This window comes from Stenella coeruleoalba (genome assembly GCF_951394435.1).
Source record: "Stenella coeruleoalba genome assembly, chromosome: 11".
NCBI lineage: Eukaryota > Metazoa > Chordata > Mammalia > Artiodactyla > Delphinidae > Stenella > Stenella coeruleoalba.
This window is the reverse complement of record NC_137157.1, coordinates 7,710,923-7,738,072: the sequence shown is the minus strand read 5'-3', so window position 1 is coordinate 7,738,072 and position 27,150 is coordinate 7,710,923. Positions and strand designations below refer to the sequence as shown.

At 56.4% G+C, this 27,150-nt stretch overlaps 1 protein-coding gene across 2 annotated transcripts; it reads right to left on the bottom strand.

The window, feature by feature from the left end:
• Window positions 1–262: 262 nt before the first annotated feature.
• On the bottom strand, window positions 263–26,840 carry RANGAP1 (Ran GTPase activating protein 1). Of its 2 annotated transcripts, none has more exons than XM_079936993.1 (16): window positions 26,555–26,839; window positions 24,297–24,446; window positions 19,998–20,125; window positions 17,116–17,175; window positions 15,527–15,706; window positions 13,196–13,330; window positions 11,097–11,255; window positions 9,975–10,088; window positions 9,510–9,609; window positions 9,340–9,424; window positions 8,135–8,273; window positions 7,009–7,128; window positions 5,291–5,393; window positions 4,249–4,337; window positions 3,858–3,979; window positions 263–1,839 (listed from the first exon to the last, which is right to left on the bottom strand). In XM_079936993.1, the coding sequence occupies exons 2-16, from the start codon at window positions 24,406–24,408 to the stop codon at window positions 1,770–1,772; spliced, it is 1,716 nt and encodes a 571-aa protein (XP_079793119.1). In that variant the 5' UTR covers window positions 24,409–24,446; window positions 26,555–26,839; the 3' UTR covers window positions 263–1,769. The 2 variants fall into 2 exon arrangements, with proteins under 2 accessions (XP_079793119.1, XP_079793120.1); XM_079936994.1 differs by lacking the exon at window positions 263–1,839 and adding an exon at window positions 2,332–2,779 and having other exon boundaries at window positions 26,555–26,840.
• Between the last annotated feature and the right edge of the window lie 310 nt (window positions 26,841–27,150).

Below are 27,150 nucleotides of genomic sequence, written 5' to 3'. Positions count from 1 at the left end.
CAGGCTGGGAGCTCTCCGAGGGCTGCACCTGCAGCCCCAGAGCTCAAAACAGGGCCAGGCAAGGAGATGGGGGTGGAGTTGGTCGGACCTCCACCTGCTTTATCAGCTGGGAGGAGGGGAGGGCAAGGGCCTGGGCATCGCTTCTGCCACCCGGCCTAGAAAGATGCTGGAGTAGTCCGTGGCCAATAAAGACACACTGCCCCCTAAAAAACGTCGGAGGGACCTCTCTGCTCCTGTGCCTGCTGTCTAGGAGGGGCAGTAAGAAGTGCTGAGCTATCCTCACACCGCTGTGGCAGCCGGAGGGGAGGACCCCAGGGGTGGTGCCCTCCACTCTGGGCCCCGTGGCAGCTTCCCAGGCAGGCCCAGGGGCCCCTGCCTGTGCAGCCAGCAGGGCCTGTGGCAAACTCTGGACACCGTCCAGCTCAGCCAGGCCCACCAATGGGGCAATGAAGGGGCCAGTGGAGCAGCAGCCCAGAGGTCGGGTAAAGGGTGAAGTGGGGCCAGGCAGGTGAGACAGGCCGCAACTCAGATCCTCCCCTGCCCGGAGCAGGAGTCCCACCACCCTCCCCGACCCCTATGGGTCGCTGCCCCTCCTGGGTACCACCCGCCCAGCTGTCCCATGGGAGCCGGCATGCCCACAACAGAGGAAGCATCCAGGTCTGCCCCAGGTCATGACACAGGGCTGGCCCGGCGGCTCTTCTGCAAGATGGACTGCCCCCCTACTACAGACCAAGATGGGGTCAGTGGCCATGCTGAGGTGGGACCCCAGGCACCAAGACCTTGAGAACAGCCCACTTTAGGTGAAAAGCTTCTCAAGTCTCCGCTGCTGCTACACATGACTTTATTTGTGAAGCCCCGGGCACAGCCCAGACACACAAAGAGCATGAGAGGAAGCAAGGTGTCACAGGGCATGCCCAGCCCCCACCCGGCCCCTGCCCCAGATCCTTAAGGGTGCCCAAGATGCAGCTCAGGCATCAGTGGGCCCTGGCCCTAACCCCCCCAGGCTGGAGAACAGGTTTGGGCCTGCCCAGATGCCCCCTCCAGCTCAACACGCAGGCCTGTCACAGACACTTCCGCAGCCAGAGAAGGGCCCACCGGGCACAGAGCCGGCACCGTCCAGGCAAGTCCACCCTAGCGTCTGCCCACTGGCTTCTCTTCCTATCCACACGGTGTGGGTGCCAGGGTCTTGCCCTCTGCTCGCGGCCCCACGCACAGCAGTCTCTGGCCCTCGGGCTGAGGGCTCAGCACAGCGTGGGTGGATGGTAGGAAGAGTGGCGGCTGCAGGACCGGGACTTGGCGACAGGAAGCAGAGGCAGCCATCGGGTGAGCAGCCCCAGGCAGGGCAGGAAACACCCAGCCACAACACGGAGGGAACAGCACACGGACAGCAACACCCCAGGCTTTGGTGCAGCCCCAGAGGATAAGGAAGGCGAGGTGGGTGGGGACAGCCACCAGGGCCTGGCGCCTGCGGCACAGATCAGCAGAGCGTCCTCAGATGGCGGTGAGTTTAATGGCAGAGCAGCCTGCAGCCCTTCCGCCTGGGGGCCAGCTCCCCTCCAGCGGGACCAGGGCCAGGCCAGCAGGGAGACGTTAAAAATGCGAACCCCGACACGAAGCACACACCTGCACATACGCCGCACCAACACACGTACTCAGGAGACACGACACACACGACAAAGACCCTCCCTGCTGCTGGCCAGAGTCCTTCCTCTGAGTCCCTTCCCAGGGCACCGGTCCAGGCCGAGGGATGGGGAGAGACCAGATTACGTCTAGACCTTGTAGAGCGTCTGCAGTAGATTGTGGCGGGCAAAGGAGCAGGATTCCAGGGCGCCATTGGGCCTGCGGGGAAAGAAGGGTCAGCAGGTGGGGCGGGCACCTCTGGGGGCCAGGAAGCTCAGGCTACAGCAGGGCCAGTTTCCCCCCTGTGAAGATGGAGTGGGGGCCGTTTCTGAGGTCAAAATATACACCCGACTCCATCGTTCTCATTTTCACAGTGACTTTGCAAGGGAGACGGTAGCTCCCACCTTCTGCAGGTGGGGGTAGGTGGGGCTAAGAGGGGCGGGTGATACACCCGAGGCCACATGGCCTAGAGCTGGCCAGAATACAGGCCCGCCGAGCCGGCAGGGAACCTGGGCCTCTGCTCTCCACCAGACAGGCTCTCCGAGGCCTCTCCAGTGTGCACAGGGCCAGGGAGCCCTCAGCAGCCGCTAGTGCACATGTAAGAGTGGACCACAGGAGTCCCACCTGGGCCCCTACGAGTAACAGGTTACCATCAAGATCATTAGTCTCACTGCAGAGAAAGAAACTGGTGAAAGATGCTCAGGGGGATGGGTGAGCCTGTGGTGCAGCCAGGACCGAAGCCCACAGACACCTTACCTGGTCCCGTCCGGGCTTGGATCCCAGACCACTGGGCTGGGACTTGAGGGAAGGGGGCATGCATATCACTCCACCGTCGCTCAGTCACCCCCAAGGCCTGGGGGCAGCTCTTACCAAGCCCCCCTCTTTTAAAGTGGAATAGACTGAGGCCTGCACTGGAAGGCAGGCAACAAGCCAGGAGGAGGCAGCCTGTCAACTGACCATCAAGGGCGAGGGTGTCCATGCCCAGCCCAAGGGCCACACAGGGGATGATGGGAATGCAGAGCGAACAGTCCCAACCAGGGGTTGGAAGGAGACAGAGGGAGCCGGGCTTCGTCAGGGGTTGGCAGGCGGGGGCTAGGGCCACCACGTGGGGACACCCCAGACAGTCCGAGCGAAGGCCCACGGGTTGAGGCAACATCTCCTGCAGAGGGAACAGGTGTGGGGAGAGTGCACCTCGCTGCGGGGAGGCCAGGCTGCAGCCAGCACGAGATCCAGGACCAGGGTTTGGACTTGCCCTGGACTCCAGCAGAGGAGCAGCTGCAGTGCAAGGGGCGGTTTGGGTGGGGGGAGTGTGGTGGCAGAGAGGGGGGCAGACACGGCGAGGCAGTCAGGCCCAACTAAGGAGGCGCTGCTATGCACACGGAACTAAGAGATGTCAGGTGGCAAAGAGGCCGAGGTGCCAACTAGGTCCTGGGGGTCCGGCGCATGCTCCTCACCCCCCACCCCAGGCGGGCTGCCCCACGACACTTCGTCCCACGCTCTAAGCACCCTGACTGATGGTCTGGACCCGCCAGTGTTACATGTCCCCCAGGGTGCGGGCACCTCCTTTCTCCTACACCCCCTCCCACTTTCCCCCAAGGCGACAACCTCACCAACCCCTTGGTTGGGCAAATGGGGAGACTGAGGCCTGGGGATGGCCGGACGTCAGCTGGGGGCCACGCAGGGCCTCAGTGAGGATGGGGACAAGCCTCCCAACCCGCCCCTGAGGGGCCCTGAGGTCTGGAGGCTCCTTCCTACTCGACTGTGGCCAGCGCCCCACCTTTCCCAGGACGCTCCAGGAGGAGGCCAAGGTTTCGTGTGTCTGGGCACTTGGCGTCCCCAGGAGAGGGGCCTGCGGCTGTGGAAGGCCGAATGGGCAGACCCCTTTGGCCTAGGTAGCTGGGGGAACGAACACAGAACTGCTCCCAGAGACGCTGCCGGGTACAGGACCTGGGGCAGCAGCACGACCGTGGGCCAACACCTCCTTTGACCCGGAGCTCGCTTCCTCGTCTGCAAGATGGGGCCAGTGCACATCCCCTGTCTCTCTCAGGGAGACACTGTCCCCGAGCCCTGTGTCCTCAGCTGGGCACAGGGGTGGTGAGACTCAAACACAGATGCCGAGAGCCCGAGAGGTGTGAGGGCCTCTGACACGCCCCAGTCACCAGGCCAGGGAAGCCTCAGCTGACCAGAGGCCTGCACGCGTGGTCACCGGCCGCGTGAGCTGACGAGGGCACACTCACTTGGTCACGAATGCCAGCAGCAGAGGGGCAAGGGCCTTGGGGAAGTACTCCTGCTGCACCATGTGATTCAATGCCATCAGGGGGCCGTACAGGTTGGCAATGGCCTTGATCTTGTCTTCACTCTGCAAGGGGAACACACAGCAGAAGGCAGCGTGAGCTTCAAAAGGTCACCTGGGGGACCCCAGGTCTCCACCACCTGGCCCCTGCTGACAGCCCCACGGCCAAGGTCAAGCTGAATCCTAAATCCTGTCACGAAGGCCGAGGCTGCTTAAGCAGACCCAGGCCTGGGGCCAGTGTGGGCGACAGGCCCCGGCAGGACTCGAGGTGCGGGATGCTGCTGCCTTTGGTGCACCCCCGCCCCCCCCCGGGGCCCGCGCTCCTTCCAGCGCACCTTGAGCAGCCCCATGTGGATGAGGAGCCTGGTGAGGAAGGCATTGGAGTTGAAGGAGGATGAGCTGAAGGCCTTCTTCATCAAGGTATCTGCAAGGCAGAAGCAGCAAAGAGGCCTAAGGGCCTGCAGCCCCTGAGCACACAGGCTGGGCCCTGTCTCCTGCGCTCATCAGGAGGTGAACACGGGGGGTGGGATGTGGACACAGGTGGCAGACTGAGGGGACAGCTAGCACCAGGCGAAGGGCTCAACCTGCCAGCTGTGATACCTTGGCCCTTCTCTGTCCTGGCCTCACAGATAAGACGGGCTTGGGCAGAGATTAAGTGAGGCAGGTCACCGCTGGGGGAGGTTTCAGCCATTCTGGGGGTGGGGGAGGGGGAATGGATGGGAAGGGACGGGGGGAGGCATGGCCAAGGGCCCGCAGGGACCGCCTGGGCCCCTGCCTCCGAGCGAGCGAGGCTGTTCTGGGAAACCGAATTCAGGTAACCCGTTCCCACCAACGCCCACGGTGCGGCGGGGCTCTCAGGGAGCAGACACGGAGACTCCCACCCCCACCCCACCCAGCCTCCCCTCCCATGGACCCTCCCGTCTCAGTGTCACCGACAACCCTGGAGAAAGCCTCCCAAGTGTTTCCACTCCCTTCTACCTTTTCCCTCCCCCCTCTGCCTGGCCCAACCTGGCCACACTAGAGATCCTGGGAAGCCTTGGGAAAGATGCGGGGGAAAGCAGGGGGACCTCCAGGTGGAGGGGACTGTGTGTGCACAGGCTCAGAGGTGGGGACAAGGGCTCGGCTCTCATCACCCCTCCTCCGAGAGGTCCGACCTTCCTGCGGTGGGCGCCACCTGGCCCGAGTTCTCACCGTATAGAACTGTATGGCTTTGGGAAAGGCCTCAGTTTCCCCAACTGCAAAAAGCAGAGAGGCGAGCACCCGGCCGGCTCTAAGGCAAGAACCCAGTGGAAGAGCAGGTGAGAGGAGAATGTTCCGACCCGAGCCCCGGGGGCAGCGAAAGGCAGGAGCCATCTGGGCCCCACCCACCCCACGCACCTACTGCATCCTGCACCGCGGACCTCACTGTGGCTTCGTCCTTGAACACGGAGGACACCTTCAGGAAGGCAGAGACCACCTTCTCCGGATCAGATGTGTCAGTCTGAGGACGCAGGAGACAATGGCTGGTCACCAGGGGTGAGAGCCCCAGGGCCTTGGCACACAGTGGGGATGTGCCTGTGGCTAGAGGAGGCCTTGGCAAGAAATGGGCCTTCAATAGGCAAGGACAGGTCCTGCCTCGCCCCACGCTGTCTCCTCAGAGCCTGCACGGGCCCGGCCACAGCAGGTGTGCACACACACTGAGAGAATTCACGTTAAAAATCATTATCCCTGTGACCCGGAGATCCCCTTCCTGCAATCTAACCTGACGAAATAATCCAGAATGCAAACGATACTTAACACACAAGGAAACTGACCTCAATTTCCCTGACGACGGAGAAAAGTGGAAAGAATGTGAATCCACAGGAACAGTGGGTGGCTTAAGTGCTACATCCACTCACTGAGATAAAGGGCACGAGAAGAGTTTTACTGACACAGGAAAATGGTGAATGGTATTAAGTGAAAAGATGGGCCACATGGAGGTTTGCATCATATAATCTCATTTATCATGGGGGAAAAAAATAAGAGTACAGAAAAATATAAACGGGGGATAAAAAGCAAAAATATCAAGGCAGCTCTGCGAGTGGCCCCTTTTATTTCTCTGCATAGACATACCTCAGAGATACTGCGGGTGTGGCTCCAGACCACAGCAATAAAGCAAATACCGCAACAAAGCGAGTCATGTGAATTTTCTGGTATCCTAGTGCATTGTTTAAGTCTGTTAAGTGTGCAACAGCATCAAGTCTAAAAAAGCCACATACACGATTTAAAAAGCACTGTATTACTAAAACATGCTGTCATCTGAGCCTTCAGCAAGTCATAATCTTTTTGTTGGTGGAGGGTATGAAATACTGTGAGAATTACCAAAATGTGACGTTATCTAGAGACATAAAGTGAGCAAATGCTGTTGGAACAATGGCACCAATAGACGTGCTCGACACAGGGAAGCCACAAACCTTCAATTTGCAAAAAACGCAGTAACCGTGAAGCACAGTAAAACAAGACGTGCCTGTTTTTATCATTTAACCTCTGTAAGCCTCAGTTTTCTCGTCGGTAAAATAAGAGTGGAAGGGTCTACACTCCGGTTGCCAAGAAGGTTAGATAAAATCATGCCCAAGTATTCAGAGCAGCAGCCAGCAGACAGGAGGTGCTCGATAACTGTCTCCGAATGAACGAAGTAACAACCCAACCAACGAACAAGTGAGGCTGGAGCAAGAACGCAAGTAGACCGGGACCTGCACAGGGGCCGGGGGCGGGACAGCTGTTCTAGAAGCAGCTGGTCCTGCAGAACACACAGAGGGAAGCCTAGGTGCGTGTGCTCACATGAGAGTCCTGGGAAGATTCCCGAATTCCAGTCATCACTGAGGTGCCACAGGCTTACCCTTCCTCGCAGCCCAAGTGTGTTCGCAGTGGGCGCAGACATCTGCAACCACTGGTCACACCCATTTACACGTGTGTGTGTGTGTGTGTGTGTCTTACAAAAAAACAACACGTGGTAGTCCCCGCCCCCCACATCGACAGTGCCCCGCCCCCCCAAATCCCGTGCTCTGCCTGAACCTTTGCTCTGGCAGCTCCGGAAGCCAAGGCCGGAACAGGTCTGGTGTCGGAAGTGCTGTTACCTGTTGGGCTATGAGCACGGAACTCTTGGGCCCGAGGCGCAGCAGCTTCTCCGGGGAGGGGAAGGCCAGGAAGGTGGAGACGTCTGCAGGAGGCGGGGAGGACAGGACAGGAGCTGGTTCCTGGGGGACAGGTGGCACAGGTGGCTCTGTAGAGGTCCAGATCCAGACTCCTTACCCAGAACATATGCCCCTCATGCAGGCCAGTCAAGGCTCAGAGTCCAGAATTCCCCAAAGTTCCCCAAGGGTGGGGTGCCCACAGATGCTGGCCCTGGTCGGCTCCTTGTGTAAGAGCCTCTGGGGTCGGGGCAAGCCACCTCCCTCAGACTCCAAGAGCCTGGTGCAGCCAAGTGGATCCTCGCCATGACGTGTGATGCTGCAGAAGCGACTCCAGGGCTAAAGTGGCCTCACCAGGAACTAGAGCCTCAGGCCGGGTAAGCACTGCTGGCGAGCACCAGAGGTGCCCAAAGAACCAAAGACACCCAGCCATTTCTGGAACTGCTTCCATAAAACTGGACAATAAGCCAAATTCAACAGCTGCTGAATCTGTCCAACCCAAAGTCCTCCCAAAGCTCTATTTGGGAACCTCTGAGGGAACAGACGTGGCAGCCCTGAGTCCACCAGCCTCCCGGCCAGGAAAGGAACACCAAGTGTCCAAGCTGAGTCACCAAGCCAGCCAGTCTCTGGAATGGGGGCCATCCTTATGGGTCACCAAGATGAGTAGGAAAAAAAACTTCTAGTTATGCTTGTTTTTTACCCTATTCTTTTAGAAATACTTATATACCCCCAGCACAGTGGAAAATCCTGTATAACTTTACAGTTGGCCCTCTGTATCCGCGGATTCAACCAGCTGAGGATCCTGCAGCACTGCAGTATACAATTACTGACTGCGTGTAACGTAGCAGCGTCACGTGTGTTATAACTTATAGATGAATAAACACATCTAGACTGAGGTACGTACAAATACAACTACGTTGGGATGATTTCCTCTTTCCACAAAGAGTGTGCAGTCAAAACTAGTTTGCAGTCACTGCCTAAGAGGATCCCACACCCATGACCCCCGTGAAAAACGTCTCAAGATTTCATGCTCGGGGGACCAGGGCTCTGATATGGCAACCACGGGACTCACCCCACCGTCAGGATCCAGCATCTTCCTGGGCGGTGCGGTCGGCCGCTCCCTTCGCTCTCCCGGCTGTGGCTCCTCCTCCTCCTCCTCCTCCTCATCCTCGTCCTCGTCCTCGTCCTCGTCATCCTCACCCTCATCGTCACTGCAGAGGACAGGGTTGGCTAAAGCAGACCCTCCCTGCCCAGTGGCCCACGATGGCTCCGAGAACCCAAAGGCCCCAGCTGGGCAGGAGCCTGCACAGGGCGAAGGGCGCAGCTGCCGCCAGGGTGGGGACACGTAGAGTCACCAGGGAGCCCATCCCTCCTTGCTCATCACCCAGGGAAGCCCACGCTGCAGACAAGGAAGACCTCAATCTCGTCCCTGTCCCAAAGGAACCCACGGCCCCACTGGGGAGACAGAGAAGACGAAGAACACCGCCTGTCACAGCTGCGGCCCAGGGCCTGGCAGGAATACTGCCCAGGCTGAGACGCCCAGGACTGTGCTACCCACATCTCGCTGACCACAGGAAGCTATGGTTAAGGGCGAAGGAGGGGTCTGCCCTGCCTCTGAGGAAGGCTGTTCCATGTCCTCTGGACTGGGAGCCCCTCGAGCCCACCTTGGCATAGCTCCTAGCAGCGGCACTGGGCCTGGCCCTGAGGGACACAACCGACGACCTGACAAGTGAATGAAGCCAATGCAGAGACTGGAGAGGCAGGCGGAGATGGGTGCTGAGGGCTGAACCAACTCCCATCCCGATCGAGGAGGCAGCCCCCCACCACCCCACCCCCGGCCTCTGTGAACCCAGGAAGCCCCACTCGCCTGCATCAATCTCCTCCTACAGTCAAGCTCTAAGGCTGGTTTCAGGAACAATGCCGAGCCCCCCCGACCACTACCCACGCGTCACTACGTCACTGCTGCCCCACCTTGCCCGTCACATCACCTTGATGATCAAAGGTCATCCCTTCAGAGGCCTCCCCAACTCACCCACTCCAAAGGGTGACCGATCTCAGCCCCCATTTGTCCCTTTGCTAAACATGTGATAACTTGATTATTCTGTCTCACTCCTTGATCCCTCGCCCGTGGCAACGAGGTCTCGTGAGTCAGAAACCTTGGCTGTCTGTCATATCCCTAATGCCCAACACAGTGCCTGGCACATCACAGGGACTCAACCAACGTTTACTGAATGAATAAAAGTAGTAACAAAGGAGCCACTAATCCAGATTCCCCACCTGAGGGACGCCAGCACCTTGGCCATGTTGAAGCCATCCAGAACTTCCTGGAGCTGCTCACAGCCTTCTTCTCCCAGGTTGTTGCCTGCTCGCAGGGGAGGGAACAGAGGGTCAGGCCGGGGGCTGGGGCCCGCCCGGCAGGCCTGGGCCGAGGCCACCACCCCTATTACCATTGAGGTCCAGTTTCTCCAGCTCCACCTTGTCAGCCACGGCCTCAGCAACAGACAGAGCAGCATCCCTCTTGATTTCACCGAATGACAAGTTCAGCTCCTAAAAAATAATGGGAAGGGGTAGAGGCGGATGATAGAAACACGGGCCGGGAGGCCTGCCACTACCCTGAAGCCTCCGTTTCCCCCTAGTTAGGGAGCAGTATACTTCTGCTATATTGCAATGACCCGTACCACTCTCCTCCTCCTTTTTGAAAAATGAGAGACTGCAGCTCAAGAGGGGTGAAGAGACGTGCACGGAGTCACAGGCGGAGGGTGTAGAAGAAGTGGGCTATCAACCCAGGCCACCTGCCTTTGAAGGCTACAACCCTGCCACCTCCCCCCACAGCTGCTCTGCCCGCGCAGCTGTCACCCCGAGCGTGGGGGAGCCTGGACCCCGGAGGGAGGAGGCAGCCCGCCAGCCAGCACCTTCAGCTTCGGCAGGCCCCCGTGGACGGCGTCTGCGATGGCGACGGCGCCCTTGGAGCGCACCAGGCAGTCCCCGAAGTTGATCACCTCCACCTGCCGCAAGGCCTTCAGCGTCTGCGGGAAGTGAGGACCAGGGTGAGGGCCCTCCTCGAGCTGGTGCCACACCCCATATTGGTCATCACACCCTGTCCCTCCTGTATCCAGTCTGGGGGACTCATCAGCTCTTCTTGTTGCCCCCAGGTGGCCTCCTGGCCTCCGGCTAAGCCCCGTTCGTGGCTCCCTGTTACTCACAGGAGCACGTCTCAAGGAGTCAGCAAGGCCACAAGGACTTGCCTTCCCCCTCCAGCTCCTCCAGCCCTCCAACACACCTCGAACCCTGGCCTGTTCACACCAGGCCCAATGGAGCACGGCTCCTGCCATCTCTGGGCCTCCCCACGTGCTGCTGACCCCTCTGCCTGAAACACCCCTCCCGCCCTCCTTGTCCAGACAAAGTCCACCTGTCCTGGAGAACTTGGCCAAAATGTGACCTCCTCCAGGAAGCCTGCCCTGCGTCTGACTGGAACTTCCTGTGTGCTCCCCAACCCTTGCACACGTCTCTGCTAACACCCCACGGCAGGCCTACTAGACTCCTGTGGGGTCATGGGACACCCAGGGAGCCACTGTGCTCACGGCCCTGTGCTGTTGCCGATTAGCTACTTCCTCCCCTCCTCGAATTAGGGCTCCTTGAAGGCAGAGTCTTTGACTCAACTGTGTGTGGCCTGCACTTAGGACAGGGATGGGCGCTAGACAGGGGCTCAATCGACAGCTGACGAAAGAATCAGTGAGGAAACAGGCTGAAGCAGCCTCCAAGAGGCCTCTGAGAACAAAACCAGCGCCGACAGCCAGGGTTGCATGAAGGCAGCTTAGGATGTGGTGGTATGGACACACAGAGCTGCCCAAAAGGGCACAGGCTAGCTTGTGACATACGCCCCGCTCTGGAGATGTTCACATGGCTGAACCCATGGGATACACACCAAGTGGGCGGGTAGGAGGGAGAGCAGCCACCTGCTGATGGGTCCACCACAAAGGCAGCAGCCAGACCCAGTCTCCGGGGCCTGCTCTGGCCCGGCCGCACCCCCTCACCTTGGCCATGGCCACGGCACCCTTCTCGGTGAAGGTGTTGTCGTTCAGGTTGATGACCCGCAGCAGGGGGTTGATGGCGAACGCCTGGGCCAGGGCAGTGACACCGGGGTGATTGATCCCGTTCTGCGGCATGTGGACCTCCTCCAGAGTCCCGATGATCTGCGAGGAGCAGGAGGGAGACAGGTGGGCCCCCAAGGAAGGGGGACAGCCCCAGGCAGGAAGGCAGCACTACACATCAGACACCAGAGGGACCTGCCCGTTTGGGGCCCGTTCAGGGCATGACCGCTTCCGCCTCTCCACAACTTCACAAGGGAGACCGACCTGGGATTAGGATAACCACTAGACAAGAGATGACCAGGCATCAGAGGGGCTACGTAACCTGCCCAGGGTCACACAGCTCTGAGCACAGGTGTCTTCGTCTGGTACCTTCTGCACTGTGGGGACCCTGGGCTCTGGCCTGACAGTCAGCCCTGGCTCTACTCTATATAACATAGCTCTGCTTGGCCTTTCTCTCCTGGGGCCCTACTGCCTTATTTGCACAATATAACTGGCATCCCACACACCACCTCCTTTTCTGGGGCGAGGAGGGTCTTTCGTCTCTCACTCTGGCTTTGGACGCCTCCCTCCCTTTCTCTGCCTGGAACTCTGTCTCCTTATGTTGTTGGCATTTTCCTGACAGGCCGACTCCTCATGCATTCAGCAGCTCTCATTTTGGATGCCTCCTCCCCCCAGGGAGACTTCCTGGATCAACCCCCCAGCACAATCCAGGGCTCTTCCTCTCTGCCCCCAGAGCACCTCATCCTTCCTCTGTCACGGCGCTCATCACTCTGGAGTAGCGAAGCCACCTTCTCGTCTGCACCCCAACAGCCCCCAAGAGCTCTAGGAGAGGCCCATGTCCCAATCACCACTGCTACCCGGGACTGAGGACAGGCGGGCATAACTCTGTACCCAGGCACCTTCTGTTGTCTCTGGGCGCCCAGCACAGTGTGGGGGTTCACAAATAAATACAGGCAGCCCAACTGAGGCACATTCCAAGTCAGGGCCTCTTAATATTTTCTGTGCCATGGACCCGTCGGGCAATCTGGGAAAGCCCCAGGGCTCCCCTCCTCAGGATGATTTTAAATTTTAAGTTAAATTATATAGAATAACAAATTCATTCAGAAGACAATTATCAAAATATTAAGAGAAGCTGCCCAAATGTGTGCTGTAGTAATCTATGTACCTCTTAAGGCAATGAATAACAAGACCCAGGTGTACCATCACTGTGATCCTAATATACGAGAAACAAAATTTCTATCTATCTCTAACAGCGATCACTTGACAGGAAAGCATCTGTGATTTCTCCTGGTAACAAAGTTACAGGAATTTCTAAAGCTGCTGAGGTTTACTGTCTATATTCACAGCGGAAGGTAACACTGTATTTAACTCTGGTAGTGATAACAATCATGCAATTTCCCCCCAGCCATGTTCAAAGACGCCCTGAATTCTACCCACAGACAAGTGGGATCCCATGGACCCAAGTTAAGCACCCCCCCTCTGCTTCTAAGAGCACCGAGGACGCCTGCTGAACGATGTACCCCGTCCCAGCACATGGAGGACAGCGACCAAGGGAAGGGGTGCAGAGAGGGCGTAATCTTTAATGTCACCGTGTCTATGAGGTGACCAGGCCACTCCAGCTACAGAGGAAGAGGCAGAAGCCCCTTGCAGCCAGGGGTCCAGTAAGACACAAGGCCCTTCTCCCCTGCAACGTCCGCTCTCTTGAGGCAGGTGGAGTGCCGGAAGCAACAGGACCACGGGGGATGCTGCTGTGGCCTGAGCATGGTTAATGCTGCTAGAATATCGTCTGCCAAAGGAAATGCTTAAATTAAGAGAAGTAGGAGACAGACCCCCAATTTCCTAGCCCATGGGGCAGGTGCAGCCCTCTCACTAGCAGAGACTCAGCAGTGTCCTGGGCCCGCTGGGAGGAGCAAGGGCAAAGCAGAGGGAGCAGCGGGGACAAGGACATCCAGGGGCGTCTCATCCAGCCGCGGCTCCTGCTCCCGCCCTCCCCGCTGGCTCAAGGGCAAGTCTGATGGGCTGCACGGGCAGAAACCACTCACCCCAAAAGCCTCTGCTAAGGCAGTGGCTCCGTCGTTCTCCAGACGGTTTCTGCCAGCCATGAAGACCTTCAGGGCCAGCGGCTTGCCTTGGGCACTGGACTTCCGATGACACTCAGTCAGAGCTGCTGCCAGGATCTGGGGGGGAAAGGCAAGGGGCCCGGGCCTAAGGCAGGAGGCCCTGGTCTTCAACAAGCCATGAAACCCAAGGGTGGTGGACACGGGGACGAAGAGCTGTTCAGCAGCACAGCGTCATACCTCACCCACACCCAGCACCCTGCAGGGACAAGGGCTTTGACATCCACCACCGTGTCTGCATGTCTCGTCACCCCATGGGGTTTAGCCCCACAGCAGAGATGGGGAGCCTGAACCCGGGAGAAGGGAGACACCAACACTGAGTGGCCAACCTTAAGACAGGTCCTGGGGAAGGGGCCTCACAGCTCGCTTTACTGTCAGAAACCCTCTGTCAGGTGAGGACCATCGCGATTCCCACTCTCCAGCTGAAGAAGCTCAGGCTCAGAGAGCGACAGAAACTCTCCTACATTCACTAAGTGGCAGACTCTGCACAGAACCCAAATCTTCCAGATCTTCCAGCATCTCTTCCACGCTCCACAATGCCTAAGGGGAGCCGGCCGAGGAGAGCAGGGCCCCGCCGCACCCATCTGACACATGCCCGTGCTCAGGCCAGCCACACGGCAGGGGCTCAGCTGCTGGGGGTGAAACCCTAAAATCTGGTTTGCCCTGACCTTGGGGTGGTGCCAGGAGGTAGCCTCTCTCCCGTGACACCAACAGAGCAGGAGTTTAAAATGCTGTCGGTTGCTAGGTTGGAACTGGAGAGACCAGGGTAAATAAGACATCGAAGATTCAGGGGAAGCGCAGAAGAGAGGTAACGTTTAGAGCACCTACTAGGTCTGGAGCACTCTCGGCAAAGGTACTTTCACGCCTTGTTTCAACCTGAAAACGGGCCTGGGAGGCAGGTGGAACTGGCCTTACTCTATGACAAGGAAGCCGAGGCTCAGGGGGAGGCACATGAACTGGCTGAGCTCCCAGAGCAAATACGCGGAGGAGCTGTGACCGGCAGCTGGGTCAGTTTGCCTGCACGCAGCTCTGTTCTTGGGGCACGTACAGGACACGGGACACCACCAGCCTGACTCCGTGATGGTGGTGGGTCACGCGTGTGCTCAGGGCAGAGACCGCCAACTTCTGCTGTAGACCAGCCTCAAGGAATCTTTGCAGAGGTGGCTCTCCCAGCACATCCCACTCTGGGCTGGGCTGGACCTGTCTTCAGTGCTGATGCAAACATTTTTATGTCTTAACACATACAGCCTATTGCCCCCTAGACTGGAGGAGCACTGGCTGAGATGGGTGCACGAGCGTGACCTGCCCTCCCTCCCGCGTCTGCAGGGGTGGCCCCTCTGGCTCCTCAGCCTGGGCCACCGCGAGCATCACGTAGGTGGCTCCTCTTGCTGCTCTGACCAGCCGTGTGGATGCAGGTTCAAATCCCACATCCGTCCCATGCTAGGTACATCATCTGGGGTGCTCAACCCAACATCGCTAAGCTCAAGTGTAGTTATCCGAAAACATGGGGACAGCGTCACCCACCTTTCAGTAAGGGCGAGAGAATTAAGGTAACACATCTTCAAAGAGAAGATGTCTCCGTTCGCTGTCTGTTCCTATGTCCTGGCCCTTTGCTCCTTTTGGTCAGAACGTGAGGGAAGGAGGATGGGAATGCAGATTGGTGCTCAGCCTTTCTAGAATCTAGGCCTAAAGCAGCCAGAATGGACCAAGAAGAGAATAAACAGGGCTGGCCTCCCTAGGTGCCTTTCTACATGGACCAGCCTGACTTGCTGGCAGGATGGGGGAGGCACCCTGGGCAAGGTCCTAACCAGGAACAAAGGTGAGCTGTGCCCAGGCCTCCCAGAGTGGTTTCTCTTTCTGGGCTCCCTCTCCCACGTGCACACGCCAGGCCTTACATGGCTCTGCCAGCTGTTCTGAGGGCACAGCAGGTCTAGTGATGCCCAAGCCCTGCATTCTGCAGAGCCAGCAGGTCGGAGTACGTATGCAATACTGCCTATGTGTTGCCAAGGCAACACAAGAACTGAGGATGGTTGCTTGGCAACCCCACACTCACAGATTCCATCTCCTCTCCCCACTGGCCACAGGCTGCTGCCTTTGAGGCCCTTCTCCTTTGAAGAGAAAAACAACAGGCCAACCATCCCAGACGGTGGGTGGCCAAGGGCACATACTTCAGATGGACACAAATGTAGCAGGGGACTGGGCAGGGAGGGAGGCGGAGGACAATGGGGATGCGGGGAAGGGGGCTGCCGCACCCACCTTGCCGCCACCGACACCCATGCCACAGTTGTTGAGCTTGAGTTCGTGCAGGGTGAAGCAGGTGGAGCTCTTGAGCAGGGCCTCGAAGCCTCGCACGCCGTCGGGCCCGAACGCGTTGTCACTCAGGTCCAGCTCCACCAGCTGGGCCCCGGCTGTGATGAGTCCCTCCCCGAGTGAGATCTGGGCACAGAGGGAGCTCATGTCCGTTTCACAGACACGGACAAGGTGCTGCGTCTATGCCAGGCCCCCCCGCCCTCAGAGGGCATCCAGGCTGGTGGGGAACTGGCAGAGACACAGACCATTTCATTATAGAGCTGATCATGTTATATCAGACTGAAAACCCTGCAGAAGGCTCTTAAATCACCCAAATCAATTTATTTAACCTGCCCTCTAACCCCAGCTTCCCCTGGTTCTCGTCCATCCTTTGAGGCTGGTATCTAACTGGAGCAGCTCTCCAGGGGCTTCCTAAATCCCCCACCCAGGGAGCCCGCCCTCCAGGGCCTCCATGGGGACACCTGTCACAACCTGGATGACCCTTAACTGTCTGCCGGACTGAACTGCTTTGGAAATGAGGTTGGTGCCCAGGCATCTCAGGAGCACCAGTGCCGGCTAGATAAATGGAGGCCTGAGAAGGCAGCACCGGCACATGGACAATCGTGCCAACAACTGACCACGAACCTCGCCCCAAGGACACTCTGGGCTAGGAGGATACACTGAGAGGCTGCCCGCTGCCAGCCCCGCCCCCTTCCCTTGAGCCATGTTCTGTCCTGTGACCCCTCCTATCCCTCCCACAAGTGCGCCTGTGCACACACAGGCTGGGAGCTCCACCCAAGAGGGGCTGAGCCCCAGGAATGGGGAAATGGAAAACAGGCAGAGGGAAGCCACCCACGATGGGAACCAAAGCAAAAAGAGTGGTATCAAATGTAAAATAGATAGCTAGTGGGAAGCAGCCGCATAGCACAGGGAGATCAGCTCGGTGGTCTGTGACCACCTAGAGGGGTGGGATAGGGAGGGAGGGAGGGTGGGAGGGATGAAGCAAGAGGGAGGAGATATGGGGATATATGTATATGTATAACTGATTCACTTTGTTATAAAGTAGAAACTAACACACCATTGTAAACAATTATACTCCAATAAAGATGTTAAAAAATAAAAAGAGTGGTATCGGAGAAAGGGAAGGACCGGAGGGAGACAGGACAGCCAAGGCAGCCTGTGTGCAGAATGAGGTCGAGAGGGACCACAGGGTGCAGGGGAGGGAGGGGCCAGGACGAGAGGGGTAATCACGTAGGGAGTAAGATCCATGCTGCTTGCGGGCGAAACCACTAAGCTCAAGAGTGAACCCTGGGAAGTGTCTGCTGTACTTCCTGTCACCGGGCCGCCCGGTCTCACAGGGACTCTGAGTCCTCACTTCCTGGCTCCTGCTCGTCAGGACACAGGCGGAGGCTGTGCTCGCCTGGCTGCCTTTTCAGCATCTCAGGCACCCACAGGGCACTCAGTCTCCGGAAAGAAGAGGCCGTGAGAAAAAGTCCTGGGAAGTGCTAAAGGGGTCCCTGCAGCCGGCGGCAAGAGCAGAGGCCCCATTCACTCACCAGGGCAGGTGGGATCTCAGACCGCAGCCTTCCCGTGAACATGTCGCTCCAGTGGCATCGCTTTGGAAAGAGGAAGAAAAGAGTTAGCTGAAACCCTTGGAGGTGGCCTTCGGGCAGCCCCTTGTCTCCATAGACTTGGATTACTGAGCACAACAAGACTGCTGAATTGGGGTGAAAAGTGGGACCAGCTCTGACCGAAGCTAATAGGACCTGGCAGCCCCTAAGGACCATGGGGGAATCAGCAGAAGTGTCAGGAAAACGTGCCATCTGTCCAACCCTCTGGTTCTCCAAGAGGGAAATCAGGCTGAGAGGGAAGGGACTGGCCCCAGGCCCGCTGGCAGGGCAGTGGCAGGACCAGGACCAAGACACTAGACTCTTGGCCCACTACTTCTTCCCAGTGCTAGTTTCCCACACTGTGTGGGCCACAGCGACATGATTTTGGGCAGTGGAGGAACAGAAAGGAAACAATACAGGATCCAGCAGTGAGGAAATTACTCTTTTTTAAAAATATTAATTTATTTATTTATCTTTTTTTGGGCTGCACTGGGTCTTTGTTGCCGCGCGTGGGCTTTCTCTAGTTGCAGTGAGCAGGGGCTACTCTTGTGTTGCGGTGCGTGGGCTTCTCAACGCGGTGGCTTCTCTTGTTGTGGTGCGCGGGTTTCAGTAGTTGTGGCACATGGGCTTAGTTGCTTCGCAGCATGTGGGATCTTTCAGGACCAGGGCTCGAACCCGTGTCCCCTGCATTTGCAGGCGGATTCTTTTTTTTTGCGGTACGCGGGCCTCTCACTGCTGTGGCCTCTCCCGTTGCAGAGCACAGGCTCTGGACGCGCAGGCTCAGCGGCCATGGCTCACGGGACCAGCCGCTCCGCGGCATGTGGGATCCTCCCGGACCAGGGCACGAACCCACAACCCCTGCATCGGCAGGCGGACTCTCAACCACTGTGCCACCAGGGAAGCCCTGCAGGCGGATTCTTAATGACTGCGCCACCAGGGAAGTCCCGGAAGTTACTCTCTTTTCAAGTCTCTTTTCAACCCTCCTGACCACCTCTAGAAGGAAGGCTCAGGTTTGGGGCCGGTGGGTCTCACCCACCTCCCCACTTCCAGCTCATCTGCCTTTCTAACGAAGGGAGAGCAGGCTTCAGGCTCAGAGTCTCTGGATGGCAATGGCCTCAAACTAGAATTGAATAACACTCTTTTATTTCCTTTATGGTAAGGGATGCCATTTTCCAGTTATAGAAGGGATCATGTTTGTTTTTAAATTACTTCAAAATGAGCTGATTTAAAGGAAATATTAGGTAAATGTCACAAAGGTAGTGGCCATGTGACTGGGTCATGTATCATGCTGGCCAGCAGAGTTGAGGCTCCAAGCACACAGTCCTACTCTCTAACTCTGGTTGCTGTGTCCACCAAAATATCAACTCTGGCAGCTCTAGCCTTTCCTGGGCCAAACCTGGAAATGATGGGACACAGGACAAGCAACTTTCCCCTGAAACCCAGTCCTTAAAATGTATGAACTAAACCCAACCTTAAGTACAAGAGAAGTTGATTTTTGCAGTAGAATTCTCACATCCTCCAATAATGCAAATCACTAACATACCAGGAGGCATTCTATATGGGTCTGCTCAGTGAGTTACACCTGCACACAGGTGCGCAGGGTCAGAACAGGTAGCCACAGCCTGAGCCCCTCCCAACAGACAGTGGCATCTCATCCTGAAGCTTCCCCAACCCAACTCTGATGGGCTGAGGTCAGCATGGGGCTCTGGGGCACAAGGCTGGCTTCTAGTCCTGCCTTAGCTGATGCAGGCCTGCCACTCCCTGTCTCTGACCCTTTGTATCTTATCTTTGAAATAGGCTTTAGGCCTCAATGATCTCCAAGTGGGCAGCAGAGCAGTCAAGAGACTGGGATGGTATCTGGGCTGCAATCCTGAGATGTGTGACCCTGGGCCACACTTTCCTCATCTGTCAAGACCTAACTTGTGCACGTGCTGCAAGAGTGGAAATAGCAACTTATCTCGTATCAGTACTGTGGCCAGAACAGCACCGGTGTCAAGGGCAGCTCTGGCCCTGCCGCTGCGCCCACCCTGGGCTCCTTCCAGCACTGAAGCAGGCTTGAGACACTACATGGGGCGATTCAAGGCCCTGGGTCTACACAGGGTGACAAGATGCATGCGGTATTCCCGCGGCTCAAGCTCTCTCACTACATGAGCCTGCATGTGGCCACCATGGCAACATCTCAGGGAGGAAAAACTTCTTTGCATAAAGGAGCCCAGTTTCAGAGCTGAGTCCAATGCAAGGCCTCATAATGCAGCAAATAAGGTGGTGGCGCTGGGGCTTGAACCTAGGTCCTTGGATGCCAAAGCTCAGCTGCTGCGGCCTCCATGCCCGGGCCACCTCTCCTCCGTTCCTGTCCTTCACAGGTCACTGAGGAGAGCTGAGTTCTTTCATAGGAAAATGTCCCAGCTTATGCTCAGGACAGGAGGCCCTGGGCAGGAGAGCAGAGACAGTCCTGACTTGGCTGTCTGTTAACCTGACCGTGATCTTCCTGAGGGAAACAAACATCAAGGGTCACTCTGACAACGAGCTCGGGGCCCTCCCTGGACAAATCCGCTCCGTTTCCTCTCATGGCCCAGGCCCTGTACGCCTCCCCTTTCAGAAAGCACAGCTGTACCACGGAAGGCACATCCGACTTGGAAACGGGAATACGGCTCAGCCACTGACCAGTGGCAAGACCCTGGGCTGTTTCCTCAGCTCCCCTGAGCCTCAGTTCCCTTAACTCACAAAATGGACTTGAGTCGCCTTAAGGGTTAATGACATCGGCCGTGGGGCTGTGAGCGGAGGCTTGTCCCCAACCAGTCTGGGCCTACTCGCCCTGCAGACCTCACCTTCAACTCCGACTTCTTCTCCAAGGCCTTGGCGATGACCCTGGCTGCTTCCACGCCCACCGTGTTGCCCTCCAGGCGCAAGGCCTCTAGGCCGTCGAAATCTTCAATCTCCTTAATCACGTCTTTGGCTGCCCAGGACCAAAAAAAACAGAACCTTAGACTTCTGGAGCCACGAACGGCAGAGGCAGGAGCTGAGGCCCAGCGACTACCTCGTCACTCACAACTCCAAGGGCTACGGTGCACCTACTGGGTGCCAGACCCTGGCTCACCAGGGAGACTTGGACCGGCTCACAGTCTAGCAGGAGACATGGCTACACAGAAAATCCCTCTCTAATGAGTGTTAAAACAAGGCAGGCATGAAAGGCTTGGGAGGCAAGGGAAAAGGGGAACTGGCTGGTTTGGGTGAAGAAGGTGCTAGGCACACCTTGTGGGTTGTGTGTGCGTAGCCTGCCAAGAAGGGGAGTACACCAGGCCAAGCAGGGAAACGGCACAAGTCAGAGGCCAGCAGGCACAATGGCACACGTGCTTTCATGGTGAAATGACTCGCGTGTGGGGTGCTCACTACTGTTCTGTTTCATTATGATGAAAAATTCCATACAACCTAAATGTCCATCAGCAGAGGACAGGTTAATTCACTAGGATACGTGATATAAATAGTTACACTGATGTCCTTATGAATGGCGACACAGGTGATTACCTGACTTGGAAAATAATCATGTTATAGTGGTAAGTGAAAAATTAGGTTATCCAGTGGTGTTTGGTCTGATCACACTTTTAAAATGTTGTATGCATTCTCTCTCACACGAACACACTGAGGTCCAGAAACCAAATGTTAAAGGGGTTATTTCCAGGTGGTGGGATTCTGAGTGAATCTGTGTTTTTCCAGCACCTGCTCAATATATTCTCAATGCATCAGGTTAGAAAGCAGCTTTTAAAGTATCTGTAATTATGATCTCAATTATTTTAAGAAAAAAAGAGGAACTCAGCTATGTGTTTAGAAAAAAAACAAAAGACCAGAAAAAATGCATGAAAATTAAAAGTAGTTATATCCCTGGGCTGTGTTATCATGAAGATATGGTTCTTTTTCCGTCTTTCGATGCTTCCGTATTCTATAATGAGCATGTATTAATTTCACAATCTGAAAAAAGCACGCAGGTTACACGAAAGACAAATCTAGTTTGGCTGGCACAGGATGGAGCGGGTGACGTGGTAGGGAAGAGACAGAGGAGTGTGAGAGAAGAGAAGAACACACAACCGGAGGGCTGTCGGAAAGCTTGTGACTTGCAGCCCATAAGGGGCTCCCTGAGAAGCCTCCACACGCGCCTCCCTCCCCTCGCCTCCCGTGCAGCAGCACTTCCTCAGAAACCCTTGCTACTGGCCAACAACCGGGCTTCACAGCCTCTGATGTCTCATGTGCAGCCTGCTACAATTTTACACTCATCTGAATAGTTACTTTTTATTTTTTTATTTTTTTTAGTTCCCCCGACCAGGAGTTGAACCCACCCAGGCCCTCAGCAGTGAAAACGTGGAGGCCAACCAGGGAACTCCCGTGACTTGATCGTTATACCATCTTCCTTACTGGGTCATGAGTTTGTGGAGAAAGGGACTCGCTTTGCCTCTGCTCACTACCACCACATCTAAAGGTAGTTACTGTTGGGTCTAGTCTACAGCTGAGTGAACTGAGACACAGAGAGAGTATGGAAATACCTACTAAGGTCACACGGACAGACGGCAGTGACCAGCACTCGTTTCACAACAAGAAAGACTGGACAGGTATGAGACTCCCATTTTCTAGAAAGGAAAGCTGAGGCTCCACGGAATGAAACCACCCTGCCCAGGAGTTCAGGGAAAACGGCAGAGCTGAGCTTCAGACTGGTTTTCCAAAGCTGAACCTATGTCTGCTCCCCAAAGCCTTGCTTCTGCACAACCAAGGACTTCATGCAGGGCCCTGGTGGGGAAGTCCCCGAACCTTTCTCCATACTCTGGAGCTGCAATTCCAGAGCTCCAGGTGCCCAGGCCTCCCCTGCAGCTGGCACTTGGGGCAAGGGCTGGCATGGCCTCTCAGCCCTTTGGAAGATTTGCTCCAAAAGGAAGTCCCCCTAACATCCAGGGAATGGCCAGGTCACCAGGAGAAAGGATGGCTGCTCAAGGGAATGTTTATACCGTTCTTAGAAGGAAGGCAACAGAGATGCCAGGGCCCCAAGGGGAGCCGTGTAAGTGACACAGGTACAGAGATCCGAAGGTACTGCACTTGCCACAAGTTTAGCCTGGGGAGAGTCACAAGTACAGAGTGAGCGTGGAAGGAAAAGCACCAAAATGGGAAGAGCAGGTACAGGAGAGGGCGGGGGTCACAGCTGAGTTGCCCCTCTCACTTGATATTCAACCCATACCTCTGTTTAAACTCAAAAACAGGTGAGGGATGGGCCCCAACCATCCCTGAATAACCACCGACTGTCATGAGGCTGCATGGAAGGGATCTGTCTTTTCAGCCTCTACTGCCTCACAAAGTAACAAGTTCCAGGTACTCTGCTATGTAAGGCAGCAAGAACTTTCTTTGATCCTTAAATGACTTACTAGGGAGAGAAAAGGCCCTTGTTCTAATCATCAGCTTCACGGCCTCCCCTCACAGGCCCCTACCCTCCCTGGACCTCACCCGCTCACTCCCAGCCCAGATAGAGGCCCTTTCTGGGCCCACGATTAGGCCACCAGGCACCTCAGTACAGCATTCAAGGGCCTCTGCCCTGGTGAGATGAGATTCTGACTTCTCTTCTCTCAAGCCCACCCTATGTGTCTCAGCTCCTGGGTCAACTCACGTGCAGTGCCCTTCCTCCTTCAAACACCCACCTCATCCATAGAATGACTTCCTGTGCCCTTCTAAGCTAAAAGAGATCCCTTTCCTCGACCTCACTTCCCAGAGCTTTCTCTTCATGTCTCTCCGAGCACGTTTCATCTCCTCCCTCCTGTTAGTTGTCTGGGTACCTCATTCCTATTCCAGGTAAGGAGCTCCTGAGACGCCATGGCTATAAGCTGGCCATCCCTGATGACCTCCAAAATGGGAGGCAGCATATCCAGCCTGAGCTAGTGAAGTCATTATGTGCATGGATTTTAGGACCAGACAAACCTGAACTTTCTTCCCAGCTCCACTACTTCTAGCTGGGCCTTAGGAATGTCCTATCACCTCCCTAAGCCTCAATTTCCCAATCTGCAATATGGGATGAAATCTACCTCAAGGCCTTTTGGGGGGGATAAATTGAGATACTCTTTGTATGGCACTTAAGACTGCCTGACATAGTGTTAATGACAGCATTTAATAGCAAATTCATGCTTACTGAGCTGAGCTGAACATCTACTGAGAAATACCAGAACAGGGATTCAGCTGGACCTCTGATAAAATCCCAGCTCTGCTATTTACCAGCTGTATGACCTTGGGTAAGTTACTGAAGTCCCCCAAGTCTTTTTCTCCTTATTTATAAAATGGCAACATTTTTACCTCCCTCCCTCAGGGATGATGCAAGGATCAAAAGTGACAAAGCACAGGGAGAAACTCTAAATTTTAAGGCCCTACAGAGACATTAGGAACGTGCATCACCACACTTCCAGCAACCCAAGGAAGGACTCAAGCAGTCTCTGACCTGGCAGAGGGGAGCACGCCTGCCTGCACACCATGACAACCAGGCAAGTCCAGACCAGTTTCCCTGGTTGGGCCAGAACCTCAAGAGGCCTTACAAGTACTGACGTAGGTGCCTTTGCTTCCAGATGCCAGGGTATTCAGGGTTGATCAGTGCCAGCCATGCCTTGGCCAGGGATGGTGAGACAGGGTCTGCCTTCCGACTGCTCGTTCTCTCCAGTCCTAATGCCTGTTCAGTCAGGAGCATCCGTCCCTCTCCCAGGGCCCTTCAGCTGCGTGGACTAGACCTCCCAAGAGGGCCTGGATTGTTGTTTTAATGCATCTGCATGAGGGCCTCAGCTCTGGGGAAGGTAACAACTATTCCCAGACCAGCTCTGGATCTTGGGGGTGAAGGTGGGGCTGGATCTGAAGTAAGAAGTCAGGGCTGTATCTCGGGACTGCCGCTAACTGTGGTCCCTCATTGCCTACCATCCCTTCCAAGAGATAAAGGGGCCCTTCCCACCTTGCCAGCCTGAGCTGTCACCAGCAGGGATGCCTACCGTGTGCTCATGGGCAAATCATCTTTGAGCCTCACTGTGCTAGGACAAATCGTGTGATAATGAAGCTAAACCGGCCTGACAAGTGGGAACAGTAAGCGCTCACTCGCTGGGCCAGTCTGCACGGGAACTCACCATCTTCTGCAGTGTTGAGTTTGAGGCTCTTGCCCTTGAAACTCAGCTGTCCCCCGGCCACCTGGGTTTTGGCTAGCGTCTCTGCCAGCTTGGCAATGTCTTCAGAGGCCATGCTGGCCACGCTGGTGGGCTCCCCTGGAAATCTGCAACCTGAGGAGGTCAAAGTTCATTAAGAGACAGGATTCTCCGGGTGCCTCCGGGTTGGGGAGGGCAAGGTAGGACATCAGCCATTTCAGCTACCTGACCCCACCTCCCCCTGCTAAGGAAATCCCAAGCCCTAAACCACTGGGAGAAATGAAAATAGCATTTGGGAAGGAACAGTTCTAAAAAGGTGGAGGTTTCAGCCTCTGAAGAGTTACCATCCGACTACAAGTCCTCCTCTGCCCAACTGCCCCAGCTGGGACACCAAGCAAAGCCATGTGAGTTGACTATTTCCTGGGTCCCCAGTGAATGGCAGTCAAGTCCCAGTCTGATGGCTACAAAGAGTCTACCCAAAGCGCACACAGCTGCCTGATCATCTTGGCTGCTCTCTGTCTGAGAGTCCCATTCCTCAAACAGGACATGGATGGCTATGGGATCCAGGTCATCCATCCCAAAGAATGCCCCACCACCTACGGTGGCATGACTCTGGGCGTGGGGCACGAGGGTCAGCCCACTGTACGTCTGGTTTCAGCCTTGGCCAGGAGACTGGACAGCCCATGGTGGCCAGACTTCAGGGGTTCCTAGGAGACCAGAAGTCTCTACATCACAACAGCCACCATCACAACAGACCAAGGACAGAATTGCTGAAAAAAGGAGCTTCCAGCCTGGAGTTCAGCAGACTGGAGTTCAGCAGACTGGCAGAAAGCATCACTACATTTCCCCAAAGAGGAATGACAGGTAATCAGGGAAGAACGAGGATATGTAGTGTCTCAGATAGTGATAAGAAAAAAATAAACAGGGAAAGGGGTAAGGAGTTTTCTTGTTTTTCTTGGGGGAGGGCTGCCATCTAAAATAGAATGGTTAGAGAAGGTATTATTAATAAAAAACCAAAGACTTGAAGGATATCAGGGATTGGGTCATGCAGATATCTGGGGGAAGAGCATTCTTACAGAGGAAGCAGCCAACGCAAAGGTTCTTGTGGGGGAAGAGGAGTGATTAGAGGAAGTGCAAGGAGGCCAGCTGGGCGGGAGCACAGACAGGGAGGGAGAGAAGAGGTAAGAGATGAGGAAAGAGAGTCAACAAGAGGCCCGAGTCACAAAGGCCATTTTAAGAACTGTGGCTTTTACTCTGAGTGACAAAGAGAGCCATTGGAGGGTTTCTAGCAGAAGAGAGACTGTGATCTGACGTATGTTTTGACAGGATCACTCTATCTGCTGCATGAGGCAGGGCATTTCGAAGCTGCTCCAACAATGAATGAGGGGATGAAACTGAATATAAAATAGCCTCAACCCCCCCCCCACTTGAGTTATGGAATGGGACAATTTAAGGTTAGAAAAATGGTGGTGAGGCCTCCAGATGGAATAGAAACACAAAACTTCTCAGCTGAAAGAGGGTCCATTTCTCAGTCCAGTACATACATACATACACACACACACACACACACACACACACACACACACACAAACACACCATCCACTATAAACACTAGGAAATTGAAGCACACAGTGGTGAACTGATTGGTCCAAGGTCTGCAAAGGACCAGCGGCAAAGCACAGACGAACGGTAATTACACACACTCCTCTCCATTCCGCGTAGGAGCGTCGCAGATTTTCCTAGGTGCACATCCACGGCTGCTGCCAAGCGTCAGCAGAGACTCACGCTGGTCCGGGGCCTGCGGCGCCAGCCCAGGCCCTCCGCGGGTGTGGGCCTATTGGGAGGCGGCAGCGGGGGAGCGATGCGCGAGTACGGGCCGCAAATGACAGCCACGCTGTACGGGAACCCCATCCCGGATCCCAGGCAGACGCGCACCGCCCCCAGATGACACCGACGCTAACAGGAGACGCCACTGCTGGCAGCTGCGGGCTGGGCGGCCAGGGTGGGCCTGACGCCCTCTCTAAGCCTCAGTCTCCCCACTTGTGAAAAGGGCCAACGCCCCCCAACTCCCTCACTCCCACCCCCATCGCGCTCTGCCATCGAGGGCACAGGGGAGAAGGCGGAGGGGGCACGCACAGAGTGCTCGGGGCCACCACACCTTCCTCGTCCAGTTCCAGGGCCGCGCCGCCCCCCACCCCAATCCCAGGCAGGTGACAAGAAAAGGAAAGGGACCCCGACCTTACCGTAAACAGGCGGCGCCGCCGCGTGGGTCGACCGGAGCGCGTACGTCGGTCCGGCGGGGCGGGGACTGATTTAGGGTCCGGGTCAGGTCAGGTGGGGGTCGCCGCCTCCAGTCCAGCGGCCCCGATGCCCAGCCCACTTGCCCGTCAGCTCTCCGAGCGGTTCTCGCCGCTCGAGCCTCCAACACCACCTGCTCCCCGCACGGCGGCAGATGATGGCGGAGGAGGAGGATTTTGAAAGCCGGCAGTTTCTTTCCTTCGATTTGATTTGTTGGAGGCCAAGGCCGGCTTCCCTTTCCCCCGCGCGCGTGGCCTATCGGGTATGACAGTCCAGTTCTCCGGCGCGGGGCGCGGCAGGACGCCGAAGGACCGCGCGCTTGAACTATCACTCCCGTGATGCACCGCATCCTAGAGCGCCTCGGCTCGTCCCTCTTTGCCCTCCCTTTTCGGCTTCTGGTTCTTTCTCTGAGAGGCCACTGGGCGGTGTTTAGCCGCGAGCTCCTAGGGCGACTACAGTTCCCTAAACGCCTTGCGTCCCGACCGCCTCAGCCCTTCCGGAAAGGTTCACGTTCACGTAACTTTATTGACAAAGGGTGGTA